This window comes from Melitaea cinxia, chromosome 22 (genome assembly GCF_905220565.1).
Source record: "Melitaea cinxia chromosome 22, ilMelCinx1.1, whole genome shotgun sequence".
NCBI lineage: Eukaryota > Metazoa > Arthropoda > Insecta > Lepidoptera > Nymphalidae > Melitaea > Melitaea cinxia.
In genome coordinates this window covers 3,456,935-3,476,223 of record NC_059415.1, presented here as the reverse complement: position 1 = coordinate 3,476,223, position 19,289 = coordinate 3,456,935, and the positions used below count along the sequence as shown (strand labels likewise).

General features: G+C 35.7%; 1 protein-coding gene across 1 annotated transcript in view; it reads left to right on the top strand.

Moving 5' to 3' along the window:
- The window catches only part of LOC123664396 (pikachurin-like), a 129,988-nt gene that overhangs the window by 36,228 nt on the left and 74,471 nt on the right, over positions 1–19,289 (top strand). The window contains exon 2 of the mRNA XM_045598942.1: positions 10,576–10,692. Within this exon, the coding sequence (XP_045454898.1) occupies positions 10,576–10,692 (117 nt within the window). The remainder of the gene's footprint in view (positions 1–10,575; positions 10,693–19,289) is intronic.

Genomic DNA, 19,289 nt, shown 5'->3' with positions numbered 1-19,289 from the left:
AGGAAAATACCTTAAGGTTTACACGTCTCGAAAGACTTCAATACGGGTGTGTCAGGGTAAGTGATAAAATTCAACCCAACAGCAGGGCATGGCAATGACATAGGCTATGCAACATACTATTACTACTATTGAAAAACAATCAGTTAATTATGTATATATTTCAGAGTGATTACCTGTCTAAAAAAGTTTATACTTTTGTATATAAAAATATAGTTCTGGAAGTTACTATACATGCCTTGGGCCTAGTGAATATTTCCAACCAGTCAAGTGAAAAGTCTTTAACGATCTTCATTCTAGTCTTTATCGCTCTTGTTTAATTCCCTTAGAATACAAAATTTAATTATTTCCTTCATGGTGATCGCTTGCGTTATATGAAGGCTAACTTGTTAACCTGTTCATAATAAATTAACCATTATTAATTTTATAAATTATATGCGCTGAAGATAAATATAATTAAAAAATATCTTTTTCGAATTAAAATATTAACCACTAATGGAGTATCGTTACGAATTAATCATTTATTCTTCACCATTCAATCAATTTCGCAGGTTAACCTTTTCGGATCTGAGTCCTAATCGAAAACCTTTGGAAAACTTCCAAAATGTAGATTTCCTATCGCACGGTGTACAACCCTTCTTTTGTAGTTTTAATGAAACTGTGGAAGCCCTCATTGTTTTGTACGTTGTTGAAAATTTCATACAGGATCAAAAGAGTAGAGTAGTTTTTGGGAATGAGCTGCTATTCACTTTTACTGACAAAGTGTTGGTATTAACAATGTTGAAACTTAACTATATTTTGTAGCATGTGTTGTTTTATAATAAAAAAATAAGAAAAGAGTTGGAGCTTTGTAAAATAAAAACATTTTTAAAGAATATATTTGTGTTTTTAAAAAATGTGTTTTACTACCTCAACTCAACTTTATCTACCTTAACTGTGTAATTTAAATAATGTAAAATCCGAAGTTGCCTTTTGTTTGGATGCTCTGTATTGGTTTAAGAAACATAAAATGTAGCTATGGATTTTTGTACAAATAAATAAATACATGTTGATAATCTTTTTTTGTCACAAAGTGTTAATCAGATATACCTAGATCAATATTTGTATTGAAGAATAGATCTAGGCCTTCTTATGAGTGTAGTACCTTAAAGGCTTTAATCATTACATGAAAAGATGAAAAATTTCAAACTACTTTTTTTCAACGTTGTATTGTATAAGTGCGGATTTTAACTTTTGACATATTACGTATGTATATCTTAATATATATAAATCTCGTGTCACAATGTTTGTCCTCAATGGACTCCTAAACTACTTAACCGATTTTAGTCAAATTTGCACACCGTGTGCAGTTTGATCCAACTTAAAAGATAGGCTATATTTTATTTTGATATATTATGTTATTATTATATTTCAGAAAAAAATAAGGTGATACGAAGTTCGCCAGGTCAGCTAGTTAATTATGTGTAGAGATTTTTGATACCAATAATAATGTGTCAAAAAATAAAATCCATACAGGAATATAATAAAAAACCCATAGTGGGTGGAATAGAGTTGGAGCCATGTAAAACAAAAACTTTTTAATACAATTACTATACTAGCCGACCCATGCCCACTTTGTTGGGCGTTATTGAGTATTTTTGTGATGCAAATATATAGTAAAGTTTTGACCTAACTCGCATTTCTCTGACAGACATATACTAATATTTTTCCCGGAATTTTTTGTTCAATAACAATAAAATATACCCTATAACACTCATGAATGGTGTAGCTTTCTGTTAGTGAAAGTCGGATCAGTATTTGCGAAGATAACCCCCTACATACAAACAAAGTTATAAACTTTACCTCTTTATAATATTAGTATAGATTGATGATTTTTTTTAAAGAGTCAGATACACAGAGATCAATATTGGTATATATTGAGGAAAAGGTTGATCCAGACCTTCTTGTAACCATAGTACTTTAAACGAAAACCTATATAGTACGACAAAAACCTAATAGTATTTTAATCATTAAGTAGAAAAATAATAAAACTTATAAATACTTCTATTCGACCAGTGTAAAAGAACCGATTTTTATCTTATGACAGAGCCTGCTAATTCAATCTGCAGAAATTTTCACTCCTAGTTTCTATGTCTTGTATTTTTCTATTGGTTTGTCGCTTTTTTGGCACGTACAGGATCGTTCGCTGACCTGTCTAAATTTATTACGTTACTTCTGAGTCCTTCATAATTGACGGAAAAATTGTGAGAAAAATATTTTTTATTATTTTGAAGACATGATGAAAAACACCTACTGGTTATTTTTTTAATTACGTCTTACAACATCAAAACGATTAATATATTAGTACCTGGGTGACCGAGCTCCGCTCGGTATTTTTAGTAAATCGTGAAGGATTAGTAGTAGAAGAGAGAGTTAAAATGATTCGCTGCCGGTTTGGATGAAGTCTTTTTTAACCGACTTCAAAAAAAGGAGGAGGTTACTCAATTCGGCTGAAGGAAACTCAGTATATATATATCGCACCTTCGGTGGAACAAAGTCACAATTCAGGACACTTTTTTTGTTATGTCTTTTATTAGGACTTTTTGATAATTTAATATAAGATTTTTAAACTATAGTAAAGAAAGTAAACTATTAATTTTATAAAGATTTCAAGCCTACCATAAATAATAATCCAGAAATGAGGAAGTAAAAACGAAAAAAAAATTAAAAGTCCTCTCCTGTAAAATTTAAATGAGCTGTTGTGACTTTGTTGCACCGAAGTTGCGATATATATATCACTACATAGTATAAGGTGGCAGTGGAACTGTGTTATCCCTTAGTCCACCTTGGAACTTAAAAAGCCGACCGATGGCGGGATAACCATCCAACTGCTGGCTTTGAAATACACAGGCCGAAGACGGGCAGCAGCGTCTTCGGTGCGACAAAGCCAGCCCTGCGGTCACCAACCCGCCTGCCCAGCGTGGTGACTATGGGCAAAACACATGAGTTCACGCTATTTTTGGCGTAAACTTATGGAGGCCTATGTCCAGTAGTGGACTGTGATAGGCTGTAATGATGATGATGATGATGACATAGTATAAAACAAAGTCGCTTTCTCTGTCCCTATGTACCTATGTATGCTTAAATCTTTAAAACTTGGCAACGGATTTTGATGCGGTTTTTTTAATAGATAGAGTGATTGAAGAGGAAGGTTTATATCTATAATAACATCCATTAAATAGTGGAGATATACTGTTATTTTTGAGGTTTCTATTGTAATGTCGTAAATAATCACAATTTTTCCGCTTACATTGCAAACGCAGCCTGAACCCTACGAGATTTATCAAAATAATGTACTAAGTATTATACACATTGAAAAGTTCTACAGAAAACTCCGCTATGGTATATATGTCTATCTCTTATGAATATCCCACAATAACATTTTTTTGTCATTTACTTTTTACGACAAATAATGGCTAATTTTCAAAGCGATTTTAATCAATACAGCATTAATCCTTATCTAATTAAATACCTTAAATACATTGTTGATTTAATATAGATCTATATGGCCTTTACAGTATATGATTTAAATAAATATTTTTGAAGATATTATAGATTTAAAAATTGCGGTACGTAGCGTTTACGGCAGTTCCTGCCGGCTTTTACTCTAAAGTTAACGCGTGCGGGCCACGGGCAGTAATGAATAAATCAAAACTACTGGATCGATTTTAATCATTTTTTTTTTCAGTGAATGACATAGGCTATAATTATATTTTGTACCCGTGCGAAGCCGGAGCGGGTCGCTAGTATATATATTAATGTATGTTCAGGGATAACTTCGTCGTTTATGAAAACATTTTGATAATTCTTTTTTTGGTGGAAAGAAGATATCCTGGTGATGGGATCCTAGAGAAATCGAGGGAAACTCTCGAAAATCCACATAACTTAACATTAACTACATAATACTTAACATACTACTGGGCGTACTGAATTTGATGATTTTTAACTTAATCGAAAGCCGATATTTATCATGTGGTCATATTTCATCGAGATCTGTGTGATGTAGGTAGTATTTATTTATTTAATTAGTCTTTTGAGGGTAAGATAAATCTTTTGTAAGCAGTCTCTCATTAAAGCTGTAACCGGATGAACGTAGTTTCTTTTCAATAAGCCTTCGTAGGATCCCCAGGAGTCCAGAGATTTCTCAGTGGCGACGATTATAACGATTATCACGCGTGTACATTAAATAAACTCAGTGTTTGATTGTAATATGTGTAAAAGTGCCGGGACTGTGCGGTGTTTATTATAGCGTTGCGAACAGTGAGCACAAAAGATGGCGGTTGGAAAGATCGGTGCGTTTGACGTGGCTAAGGACAATTGGGACACATATGTGGATCGTGTAGATCAATATTTTATTGCCAATAATGTAAAAAGTGAGTTGAAAGTCGCAACTTTAATTACGGTCATTGGTAATAGTGCGTATGAGTTGATGGTTAACCTTTGTACCCCGGACAAACCGTCTTCAAAAACTTATACGGAGCTTGTGGCAGTAATGAAAGGTCACTTAAACCCCAAGCCGAGTATGTTGGCTGAAAGGTTTAAATTTCGGCAACGGATCCAGAAACCAGGTGAAAATATCGCGACATACTTCTCGGAACTAAAAAGACTAAGCAAGGATTGTTCTTTTACGGCAGACAGCTTAAAAGAAAACATGAGAGACCAATTCGTGTGCGGCTTGGTAAACGATGACATACGGCAGAAATTGTTTACCGAAGACGACAGCATCACTATCGACAAAGCGTATAAGCTGGCCTTGTCAATGGAGGCGGCAGAGACGAACGCAGCATTAGTGGAGGATGGTACGAGGGGCAGGAACGGCAGCAGCACACAAGAAACCGCGACCGTACCCGTGCACAAGTTTCAACAGAGCGGCGGCGGCGACGGGTGGCGCGGGGTGACCGGCGGCGGCAACGAGCGGCGCGGAGCGACCGGCGGCGGCAGCGAGCGGCGCGGGGCGATCGGCGGCGGCAACCGGCCGGCGAGGCGAAACACGCGCGTGGCGCGTGAGTCAGTGCAAGCTAGCGGCGGCGGTCCGAGTACCACAAGCGGAGCGGGCCATGACGAGTGCAGAGTTTGCGGGGGCAAACATAATTCAAATACGTGCAAATTTAAGCTATACGTATGTCGAATTTGCACTCAAGAGGGACATTTAAAGAGGATGTGTCCGAAGTTGATAAAAAATAATTCTTTGCATAATATGCAAGAAAACAGACAGAGAAGCGACGGCGACGGCATCAGTGGCGCTTACTCGGCGGATAGCGACAGTGACGAGGTAATAGTACCTATTAATCGCTTATCAATTGGACAGTGTAAGCCTATTATGATTTCTTTATGTGTGCAAGGCTATGACTTAAAAATGGAATGTGACACGGGGAGTGCAATCTCTTGTATTAATTACCAGTTATATCAAAAAATGTTTTCAAACTTACAAATTAAACCCACAAAGTTAGTTTTAAGGTATTATACGGGTGAACTAGTGTGCCCGGTGGGTGTTATTAGGCCAGTTGTAAAATATAATAATACAAAAAAGATATTGGATTTGTACATTATTGAAAATGGAAATACAGTTTTATTAGGTAGACAATGGATGGCGGAGTTGAACATATTAGTGTCAAATTTACAGTATAATACAGTCAATAATAATAATTGTGAAACCGGTTTTAACTTCTCGGAATTTAGTTCCAGATATTGTGAAGTATTTGCGGACGGTCTGGGGCGGTTCACGGGAGGACAAGTGAGCATTCGTGTGCGTGAGGGAGCGCGGCCGGTGTTCATGCGTGCGCGGCCGCTGGCGTATGCGCTGCGGGAGCCGGTGGAGCGCGCGCTCGAACAGCTGGTGCGCGACGACATCCTCACCCCCGTCGACCACTCAGACTGGGCAACACCGATCGTGCCCGTTGTGAAGAAAGACGGTACAATTCGAATCTGCGCCGATTTTAAGTTGACTTTGAATAAGGTTTTGGAGGTCGACCGTTATCCTTTACCTAAAGTAGAAGATCTTTTGGCTCGCTTGCATGGGGGTGAAAGATTTAGTAAAATAGATTTGTCACAAGCGTATGCTCAGCTGGAACTGGATCATACTAGGAAATACGCGGTAATTAACACTCATAAAGGGCTTTTTATGTATAAACGTTTAGTATATGGGTTGTCGTCGAGCCCAGGGATTTTTCAACGGTGTTTAGAGCAATTGTTCGCAGATATGCCTCACGTGGGAGTATTTTTAGACGACATTATAATAACGGGGAGGGACACGTCTCAACACTTAGATAATTTACATAAAGTTTTCGAACGCCTGAAGTCCAGTGGTCTTAAAGTAAAAAAAGAAAAGTGCTCTTTCTTTGTGGAATCTCTTGATTATTTAGGGCATGTCATAAGTAAAGAAGGGGTACATACGTCTAAAGATAAAGTAGAAGCTATTGTTAGAACTCCGATTCCAAGAAACGTATCAGAGTTAAGGGCTTTCATTGGGATGGTCATGTATTACGGGAAGTTTATAAAAAATGTAAGTTCAATCCTTACACCACTGTATAATTTGTTGCGTGTCGGTGCGAGATACGATTGGAGTGAAGCGTGCGATGCGGCGTTTTCGCGTGTGAAGCGGGCGCTGAGCTCGAGTGAGGTGCTGGTGCACTACTCGCTGGAGCTGCCACTGGTGCTGACGGCGGACGCCAGCGCCGCGGGGATCGGCGCCGTCATCTCACACATCACGCCCGGGGGCGAGCGGCCCATTGCGTACGCTTCGCGGACACTTAACTCGGCTGAACGTTCGTACGCACAAATAGACAGGGAAGCATTAGCCATTATATACGGTATCAAGAAATTTCACCAGTATTTGTACGGTAGGAAATTTATTTTGAGGACAGACCATAAACCTCTAACATACATTTTTGGTAGTAAAGTAGGTATACCAGTTATGGCGGCGTCTAGGTTACAAAGATGGGCTATTATCCTTTCAGGTTATTCGTACGATATAGAGTATGTTGCGTCTGCCAAAAACTGCGCCGATGCACTGTCACGACTGCCGCAACAGACAAATAAAAATAAAACCGTAAACGAATATACTTATTTAAATTTCGCGGAAAGTTTTTTGCCAGTGACAAATAATGACGTGCGCGTAGCAACGGCTCGGGATCAGGTGCTGAGCAGGGCGATGGTTTACATACAGTCGGGGTGGCCGTCTCAGTGTGTAGACGATGTGTTGAAGCCGTATTTTAACAGACGACATGAGCTATATATGGAACGGGGTTGTATTATGTGGGGCTACCGAATTGTAATACCAACGTCATTACGAAACACAATTTTAAAACAATTACATGTTAGTCATATGGGTATAGTGAAGACGAAATCTATGGCTCGTAGCTATGTGTGGTGGCCCAATATAGACGCAGACATAGAAGCGACGTGCCGGGCGTGCGAGACTTGTGCGATGGAAGCGACCGCACCGCCGCACGCCGCACCTCGCAGTTGGCCATATTTAACCCAGCCGTGGAGTAGATTACATGTAGATTTTTTAGGCCCGTATCAGGGAAAAATTTTCTTTATAGTTATTGATTCTAGCTCAAAGTGGATCGAGATATTTGAAATGAATAAAACCAACGCTACAGCTGTAATTAAGGTAATGCGGTCGCTATTCGCGCGTTTTGGCCTACCATTAGAGGTAGTATCAGACCAGGGCCCGCCGTTTACGAGTACAGAGTTAAAGGAGTTTTTAGCTTTAAATGGTATTAAACAGTCGTTTTCTCCAGTGTATCATCCGGCTTCAAACGGGGCAGCAGAGAATGCCGTCAAACTATGCAAGCGAGCAATAAAGAAAGCCATCCGTGATGACGTAGATATTGACACAGCATTACAAACTTATCTACTAGCTTATAGAAATAGTATTCAAAGCACAACAGGGGAAAGCCCTGCTATGCTGTTGCAGCGCAGACCGTTGCGGTCGCGTTTAGACCTCTTGCGTGGAGATCACGCGCGCCGAAACCAGGTGGAGAAGGCACAGCGCCGGCAGATGACGAGCTCTGGCACTGAGCCGCTCCGAAAACACGCAGCGGGCGATGCGGTGTGGGCTAGGAACTACGGAAGTCAGGACAAATGGGTAAAGGGAACAATTATAAGCCAAGAAGGTTCGCGTCGGTATGTAGTAAATAGTGATGACGGTCGACTTCTAACGAGACATAGAGATCAGATTAGGCGCAGAAGTCGACGTTCTAGTATAATATACCCAAATGCAACGCCCGAGGAGGCCAGTGAGGATGTCGTCGAGCAACAGCCGCCACCGACAGTAGCGACGCCTAGGAATAGTGAGGGGACGGGTAGTGGTGAAGTAGGAGGTCAGGAACCACCGCTGGTGACTGATGCATCTCCAACAAAGGATTCGCCAACCCGTAACGTGAGCGCGTCACACTCGCCGTTGATTAATAATTAATCACCGACCGCACCTACCACGAGTCCCATGAAGCGTCCCACCCGTATTGGTAAAAAGCCAGTTAGATATGGGTTTGAGTTTGATTAGGTTAGTTATCTGAGAACACGAAATCATTAATTAGATATACTTAATCATGTTTAATATAGCGTCATAGTATTTAAGTAGATAGTGTGGTTGTAATAGATATAAGTTAGATATAAGTTAGATATAAGTTAGATATAAGTTTGATACAGATAGTTTTTTAAAAGTAAGTATTTGTATATTGGAAAATCCCTTAGTTTAAGTGTGCAGTAATTTAAGTGTGGAGGTGTGATGTAGGTAGTATTTATTTATTTAATTAGTCTTTTGAGGGTAAGATAAATCTTTTGTAAGCAGTCTCTCATTAAAGCTGTAACCGGATGAACGTAGTTTCTTTTCAATAAGCCTTCGTAGGATCCCCAGGAGTCCAGAGATTTCTCAATCTGATTACAACTTTTGGAGTAATCTTTGATAATGCGTATTTCTCGACTATTTTTCCGTGTACCTACATTGTATTACCTGTCGATGTAATTGAAGTCGATTTTTTTTTCGTTTGCCTGCAAACACAATTATTAATAATGAATTAACACAAAATAAAAATAAAAAATAACGATAAATTAAAAATTGATATAAAATACACAATTACAAGATTGAGAGTAATTGCTTCTCAAAACTGATAGGCGCTCCAACAAATCGTGTTTTTTTGAAAATCATATTTACGAATTACATATTTATAAAATATGAATAATATTTTTTTTACCGACAATAATAAAAAATATAAATAAAAATAAAAAATCAAAAATAAAAAATAATTAAAAAATAATAATGATAAAATATGAATAATATTTTTCGATTTCACTGTCATAATAATAAAAAATAAGAACTGCCTATTTAAATAAAAAATAACGAGTGCAATTAGAAAAAAAAAAGAAAATATAATTGATCAGGGACATGGGGATTTGAACCATGATCTTCTCGGTTGATCCCGACCGGCCGATTTCCCACCGAGCTATTGCAACTAACTTGACACATACGAAATTTACCTTCGTATTCTAACGATATTTTTTTTACTCCCTAAAAACAGGGATAAAACGACATTTTCTGAAAATGAATCCTAGCTAGACAGATTTATCTCCCCCGAAACCCCCTATATACTAAATTTTATGAAAATCGTTGGAGCCGTTTCCGAGATCCAGATTATATATATATATATATATACAAGAATTGCTCGTTTAATAGTATAAGATTTTCAAATTGTAAGAACTTGTTAGCGGGTAGTATTTGGCAGATGGATCACACATGAATGCATTTTTAGCACTACTTCTGGATAGGAAAAATGGTGTGCTAAAAAAATTGCTTTTACGACAATTTAATTAGGAATTTTCACATCGAAATGCTGCCTTAACAAAACTTTGAATACTTATTGTCTAGAGTTCCACTTTCTACAATCCCAGGTTTGGTTTTCTTGTTGATATTAAAAGCAACATCATCATTAGTTATTAGTATTGTGTGGCTACGGTACTAAAGAATATAGCCACCCCCTCTCTTCCCGTGGGTGTCGTAAGAGGCGACTGAGGGATAACACGGTTCTGCTACCACCTTGGAACTTAAAAAACCGACCGGTGGCGGGATAACCATCCAACTGCTGGCTTTAAAATACACAGGCCGAAGACGGGCAGCAGCATCTTCGGTGCGACAAAGCCAGTACTGCGGTCAACAACCCGCCTGCCCAGCGTGGTGACGATGGGCAAAACACATGAGTTCACGTTATTTTTGGCATTAACTTGTGGAAGCCTATGTCCAGCAGTGGACTGTATAGGCTGTAATGACTGTAATGACATCATTAGTTATTAACACACTACGTCTGTATTTTCGACAACTGCCGGCTGATTCACATACATTTTGTATAATCATTACAGCATCATTCATACATTTTGTATAAATAATGTCCATATTATCAATACTTATGTAAATAAATCTGTTACACCTTGTCGAAAATCGTTTATAACTAAAACGCCTAGAGCAGAGAGCAAAGTTACTACAAATTGCGCCAGTGGGCTAGTAAAAATAATTAAATATTTTCTTGTGCATTGTTATAGGCAGGTGCGGTGAGGGCAGTCCGTGCGAGCAGCTGTGCAGAGAGCTCCACGATGGTACATACGAGTGCGGTTGCGGGCCGGGCTATGTTCTGCATGTCGACGGATACGGCTGCTTAGGTGAGCTGCAACAAAAAAAGCAATCTATACATATAATAAAATAGTAGGAAAGTCAAAACTGTACATTGAATATTTTTTTTAAAAGAATACTTAGAAAGTTTTTAGAATTTTGTCTGTTTGTCTGTATGTAGGTCCGATTAACTTCAAATTTGGCACGAATATTATTAAGAAGTCGGGTCAACATATAGGCATACATATTATCATGCTATCACCTACCGGGAACGAGCAGTGAACCTTTATTTCCTCAACGCATTCTGTAACAACGTGTAATCTAATGACGCATATTTGTATGTTGGTGTTATTATGTTAATAACCATGCTATATAAGCTAGCTTCACACTATAAAAATCACTATATAAGTAACTAAGCCGATAAACATAATTAAAATAATATAAGTAGACAAGACAATTTTAAAGCAGAGCCATCTATGAGATTTTTCTGTAAATATAAAATGTAAAGAAGAAACGGGTAAATAAATATTATTTTAAAAGGTATAATCGTAGATATTTTTGGTGCTGTATAGCGTTTACGCAGACGACGTCGCGGGCAGCAGCTAGTAAATATATAAATGAAAAGGAAAAATTAAACTGTATCTAAATTAATAACATTAATTCTACTCCTGCACACCGGGCAATGTTTTGGAAGTAATTAAAGACAATAATACAAATGTTTTAAGGTTTATCAAAAGATGAACGTTACAAAAGATTCTTCTCCATTCTTCTTTTGTTATCCTGCAAAAAATAAAAATATATCAAAAAAATTATATGTTTTTTTTCAATTTGATTTCGTCATCCGTCAAATTGCTATCCATAATCAGTGAAACAATCCCTTAGATTCCTATATATTAATACGTGAAGCAAAAACTTTGTACCCCTTTTTACGAAACTTGCGCGGAGGGAGGAGTGTGAAATTTCGTACACTTATAGTTTATACAGAGAAAGAATGCAGAATGCTAATATTATTTTAAAATTATGCATAAAAATACATTAAACCAATAAAAAAACAATACACACAATATCATGTTTATTATTATTAAAGTATTTAGACAATGTTCAAAGTTATAATTTGAATTAATTATGGTCGAATTTCGACCACTGGGTAACTACTAGTTTTTACTAAATGTGTAAACTAATAAATATTAAAATATTGAAACATATTGAAAAATATAAATAAAGGTTAAAATACAAAATGTTCCGCTAAAAGTTTTTAAGCAGAACACGTTTATTAAATTTACCAACAGTAATTAGTAAAATCAGCAAAATTTTAATTTAGTTCTGCTAAAGTTAAACACTATAACTCAACTATAAAACTTGTACTCACTAAATACATAAAACCTGCTAATTCAATTCTAATATAATGAACAAAAGTTCGCTAATATAATAGACTGCGAAAACGCTGACTTGTAAATATAATTCAGAGATATAATTTAAACCATACAAATTTAAATAAGTATTTAATTATCAGTAAAATATATAAAAGTACTAAAATTACTTTATAGTTTTATCAACTTGGGTCTCATTATAATGAAAAACTGTGTACTGTGTGGCTACGGTACTAAAGAATATAGCCACCCCCTCTCTTCCTGTGGGTATCGTAAGAGGCGACTAAGGGATAACACAGTTCCACTACCACCTCGGAACTTAAAAAGCCGACTGGTGGCGGGATAACCATCCAACTGCTGGCTTTGAAATACACAGGCCGAAGACGGGCAGCAGCGGCTTTGGTGCGACAAAGCTAGCCCTGCGGTCACCAACCCGCCTGCCTAGCGTGGTGACTATGGGCAAAACACATGAGTTCGCGTTATTTTTGGCGTAAACTTGTGGAGGCCTATGTCCAGTAGTGGACTTTATAGGCTGTAATAATGATAATAATGAAAAAACTTTAACTGACTTTATCGCGGTTTATTAGAAGTGAATTATGTTTATGATTACTCCAGTGGGTTCTGTTTTAGAACAATTTGGCTAAATTAGACATTTTAAAAATTTAGCTAAATTAGAATTTAGAAAAATTTGGCTGGGTAAGGCGGGCAACTCGAGCAGTGAAGGTGAGCGTTGATGCGCATCGCAAAGGGGGCCTCCTTAAACATACACCTAGGTCGCAAGACCCAGGAACTGCTCTGAGTTTCTCCCTCTGCCACACGATGGACCCGGCATCCGCCCGGTGAATCCATGGAATGCTAAGAAGTTTGTCTTCTTAGGTTTCAGTCCTCCCATGACCATAGTTGCCGTAAAGTATCCAAAATGTCGGGCATGTAAAAAAACGTAATAAACCACGATAAAATGCGAAAAAATTGTTTTATTATAATGAGTGAAATTCGCGTAAACATTAGAAAATACTTGGGTCTCTTAGGTATATGTACAAATTATACCGATTCAAAAAAAAAGAACACGGTTTTCAATTCGACTCCATTTTTAACCGACTTCCAAAAAAGGAGGAGGTTCTCAATTCGACTGTTTTTTTTTTTTATGTATGTTACATCAGAACTTTTGACTGGATGGAGCGATTTCGACAAATTTTTAATCGAAAGGTGGTGTGTGCCAATTGGTCCCATTTAAATTTATTTGAGATCTAACGTCTACTTTTCGAGCTATATCTAATAATGCGTTTTTACTTGACGCTTTTTTCGTCGACCTACGTTGTATTATACCGCATAACTTTCTACTGGATGTACCGATGTTGATAATTCTTTTTTTGTTGGAAAGAAGATATCCCAAGTTTAGTACCATGATAAGGAAACCAGGATCTGATGATGGAATCCCAGAGAAATCGAGGGAACTTCTTGAAAATCCGCAATAACTTTTTACTATTTTTAATTTAATCGAAAGCTGATGTTTGTCATGTGGTCACATATAAATTTTATCGAGATCTGATTACTGCTTTTTGAATAATCTTTGATAACGCGTAGTTGCTTGACTATTTTTTCGTCGATCTACGTTGTATTACTTGTCGATGTAATTGAAGTCGGTTTTTTTTTTCGTTTGCGAGCAAACACAATTATTTATGTGTCATCAGCCATAAAATTTTACTAGGTGTACTGTTTTGATGAACTTTAAATATAATATTATTGTATAAATCGAAAGCTAATGCTTGTCGCGAGATGTGATGATTTTTGCGTTATCCCTAATAATGCGTATTTGAATGGGCTATTTTTTCGACTACCTACATCGTATTGCTTGTCAATACAAGTGGAAGTCGGTTGGTTTTTGTTTACAATCAAACACAATTATGTACAATCAAATTCTGCTTTATCTGTAAAATATTTCTAGCACAACCAGTAAATCTAAAACTTATAGCAGTAGGTGCTAGCGGATTTTTTTAAGCACTTTATATAAAATTGAATGAATATTCAATGTAACACAATACCCGTGAAAGTCTTGTTGTTAAAAATGAAACGACAAATCGAATTTACAGCGAAAAGTTCTCTTATTCAATTTCCTGTAGACGCCCAACGAAAAGTACAAATTCACGAAATCGCCAGACTGAATTTCTCTTAAGAAATAAAGCCTGGAAAATCGTATTTAGTACCAGGAACTTTAAACTTACTATGGAACATTAGTATTTCTTTGTTCTACAGATAAATTTAATTAATGTAGAATATATAATATGTATTTTATTTATGATGTTTTTTGAATATTACTTGCCTACAATTCGTTTATTTCTTTCTGCTTGGCCTAGAGGTTGCTTTTCTAGAGATTAGTCAACCTTTGCGCACAACAATTGTTATTTATTTTCATAATTAAATAAAAAATATGATATACATGTATATGCATTGTAAAACTGATTATTCTCTATTTTAAAGTTAATAATAGCTTTAGATTCTATAGTTATTTACACCGTATGTCACATTACCAATATTTCTTTTATAGACAAGGCTTGTCTGTAAGACATCTACGCTTTTTTTTTTGGTCGTACCAACTAAGAAATCTCTGTGGGTTCATGCACAAATCTTTGCTGAAGATCATGACATGATCAAATGCATAGTTTACGATTCTATAAATGACATACAGACAAACATTGATATATTCATATTATATATACATATCTTATATATAAAATTCTCGTGTCACAATGTTAGTTACTGTCTGAGAATCGGCTAACATCTATTTTTCATACCCCTAAGCTATAAGGCGGGTGATTTAGGAGGTTAATGACATATATGGGAAAACAACGTTTGGGGTCAGCTAGTATACCTATATTTATATAGATTTTCCTACTATTATCCGCCAACACACAGTCGAGCATCGTGATGCATTAAGTTCCGATCATCAGTGAGACTTTACAGGCTGAATCGATTATAAGTGCGAATGTGTTTGTGAGGATGAATCTTTGTTACTTTTTCAAGTAGAAACTATTGATTGTTGTGAAACTCAGTATGAAGACAGTTGGAATTTCAGAATGCTACATAGGCTGATATTTGTATCGACATTCCCATGAAATCAGAAAAGAGGAAAGAGAAACTGCGATATTACCATATATTTTTAAAATGTGCAATAGAGTTAATTAAATAAATAAATATAACTATTTTAAATACTCTGACAGTTAACTAATTCCATTGAATGAAAGAACGCAAGTGGCCTTTTATATTTTATTTAAACTTTGTTCGTCACTTCTAATATAAAATACGAGTTAAATATAAATTTGTTTATTTTTGATTAATATTTAAAACTAAAATATGGATAATATAATTATATATTCTAAAAGTCATGTAGTAACCCACGTTGGTAATTCTGGCTAACATTTCGTTAAGTATAAGGTGATAGGTGTAGCGTTGTATGTAACAAGTACTTTTTGTTTTGATATAGGTATTAGGTATATAATATTAATAAAAATAAAATTTAACAAATCATACAATTACTTTAAAATACAAATTAATAAATAAGAAGTAAATTAAGTAACTTTCAGCCTATGCCTATTTTATAAATATTACTATATTCTTGGGAATACAACATAAACGATGTTGTAGTAGATAATATGTATATATACAAAATTACATTAAAACTAGTAGAACCATGTAAACGAAGAGCATTGCCCTCTTTTGAATTTAGCATAAGCGCAGCGCTTGAGGCTCCGCGCGAGCGCTTCAAGTGCTTTTATCGCTGAATGGGATGTGACAGCCGTGCGCGGGGAATAGTTCGAGCCAGGTGTTTGAGTGGATGACTCCATGAGAGTTGTTAGTGCATCGATTTGGTTTAAATTAGTACCTTTTAATAATGTAACGCTACGCGATTTTATTTTAGTTTTAAAATCATTACTAGTTACAATTATTAGTCAGCTGATGATTGATTCTCTCCCCTTCAAATATTCAAACTTAAAATGAGGAAGCTATGTTTGCATCCTAACATGACGATTTATATACACTGTACTCTCAATACTATATTTGATATATATCTGTTGGTAAACCATTAAATAACATAAATAAATAAATAAGCAGTGTTAGATAGGTGTTAAAGGTTTAGACTAAAGCTACCACAATGCTTGACTGCGTATCGATCTAGATCATCTATCACAAGGTAATAGCGATCGATGTCAAATATCTATGATAACAATACTGACAACACTGAAGGATTTACGTCCTTTGAGGCACGGCGGGAAGACCCATAACGACATACACCGTATATCTGTTTGTTTCCTAAATATTAAATAAATAAAAAAATACAACAGTAAACTTCATAATTTACTAATTCGAACAAATGGTTAGTTTATCGATCCAGTTCATATTGGAAACAATTAATTATGTAAGGTTACGAGTTATTTTAAAACGGAATAAATAATTAATTATTAGTCTGTAAACTCTATTATAGAACAAAATGTGAAAATGTAGGCTGTTTCCATATCTTTGTGTACATCATTTCAGCCTTTTACAGTCCACTGCTGGACATAGGATAAGTTCGCGCCAAAAATGGAGTGAACTCATGGGTTTTGCCAATAGTCACCACGCTGGGCAGGCGGATTGGTGACCACAGGGCTGGCTTTGACGCACCGAAGACGCTGCTGCCCGTCTTTGACCTGTGTATTTCAAAGCCGGCAGTTGGATGGTTATTCCGCCATCGGTCGGCTTTTTAAGTGCCAAGGTAGTAGTGGAACTGTGTTATCTCTTAATCGCCTCTTACGACACCCACGGGAAGAGAGGGGGTAGCTATATTCTTATGCCGTAACCACGCAACAACGCAATGTTTGTTTACGTGTACGAGAAATTGTAAATAATCTATATAGGAAGACGATGTCTTTGCATATTTGTAGAAATAAAGATATGCCAGTAATATAAACCTATTCAATTAAAAGGTGAGTCACAATTTAACTCTATATAAAGTATCTTTATCTATATGTGATAAAGTATCTATACGTGAAGTAAAAAATTTGTACCCCTTTTTTCGTAAATTGCGCGGACGGAGGAGTATGTAATTTCGCACACTTATAGTATAGAGAAGAAGTGCAGAATACTAATATTATTTTAAAATTATTCATAAAAAATACATTAAATCAATAAAAAGATAATTACACACAACCATGTATTTGACACACACACATGTATATTATACTCTTTTGTATATTGTCAGTCTGTAGTCAAATTGAAATTTGAAAAAGGTTCTTTGTTTTCATTATTTTTTGTTTTTTTTTTTTAATTAAAATTTTTAATTATGGTCGAATTCCGACTTTTTCGATTTATTTGTAAAAATTAAATTTAAAATAACTGAATTTATTATATTTATTTATCTATTTATTTATTACTTCTTGCATAAAAATAGTCAAACACTTTTACGTAGTAAAAAAAGGAAACAAGCACACAGCAGTACAGAAATAAAATTAAACAAAAAGTAGTTTTTATAGTAATTTATTATAATAAAGAATTATTACTCATGCTCCAACAAGAGCAAGAACATAAACACTCGTAAATTGTCAACGTACTCTCGAACATCTGATTAAATATGACTAAACAAACGACAATTATATCAAAATGTATGATTATTTAATATTGACTGTATGTTGTTGATATAATGAGTGAAATTAGTATTTACTTATTTATTGAATATGTACATAATTAAAACAAGCTCTTTAAGCAATACGTAATATTCTTATGTACACACGATAACACAATTCATCCTGGAACATCAACAACATATAGGTGAGCATAGGCCTCTTACTCCATTTAGGAGAAGGATCGACGCTTAATCCACCACGCTACTCCTTTGCGGGCTGGCGGATATATTCCCTACTATGAGTAATGGTCGCTATTTATTGATTTATTTCATTTGGAGAAACAGTAGTTGCTCATTACAATTTTCACATAAAAACTACACTACAATTGAGCTTAAATGTGGAACATTTTAAGTTATCACAACATGCACAAAAAGAGATGTAACACTAGTATTATAAAAATATTATATCTACAAATCGAAATACAGATGACTATAATTAAAATTAGATGTAGTAAAGTTACACAAAAATCATTTATAAGTAATTAATCCTTCAACAATACCAAAACAACTTTTTTGAAGGTAGGATTTAACAACAAAAACATCCACCTTCTCACATATACTATTATATATCTTGGATATAGGGGATATGGTAGAGATTTTTTTAGGTTAGTTCTGGCAAGTGGCTTATGCAACAAACCCGAATTTATAAGCCTGCGTCGAGGCACACGACGTAGAACACGCAATTCAAACGAACTCAAGAAGGCAGGACAATTAAGTTTATTTCTTAGAATTTTGTAAAGAAATATTATGTCGTGCAGCTTTCTGCGCGTTGATCAGCCGTCCATTTTGAAAAGTTCAAAATATTGTTTATATTGTTTTCTAAGTGTTTATGATAACAACCGGGACCGACAGCTTATCGTGGTCTCCGAGACAAGGTGACCCACACCCACAAGGACAGACAACCAAAACTAATCAAGGTTGCGGAAATCGAAGCGCGGAATCTAATCTAATAAAATATATAAAAGTAGGTTATTGAAAATATTTATTTTGTTATATATTATTTATTGGGATCATTTGTATAACGAAGGACCTTATAAATATAATGGATACGGAAAAATATTTCTTCTCGTATGTATTAGTATGTTGGAACTTATCCTGCATGTGCGTATAATAATTTTCCTACCACGAGTGATGTCAATAACCAGCATTCAGCTGATAATAAATACAACACAAGATCACCCGCTTCTGATCTCTTCGAAGCACTATCCAAATACACAAAAAAGAAAATTAATAGCCTGACTACCAGCTTCACGTATTCACCGAGGTATATTGGAAATATTCACAAACGCTCAGGCCAGAAATAAATTAATGAAAACTTGTTATGCGAGGCATTAATCGAACCTGAAGTCGTTGGTTTTATTTCCACGAAGTTTAGATTAGGTTAGCGTGCTTCAAGCACTCTGTCACTGAATAGTTTTGTACGTGTGCTAACTACATTTATATCTACGTAATTAATATTGTACGAGAATGTGCTCGAAGATTAAATCTAGTTATTTCAAATGCTCACTCTAATTAAGAACACTATTGTACATTTAAAATAATATGTCAAGAAAGTTTTCGTTGATGTGTGATATTCGAACAATAATGTAACACAAAGGAAATCTGGCACTGGCTCTATTAA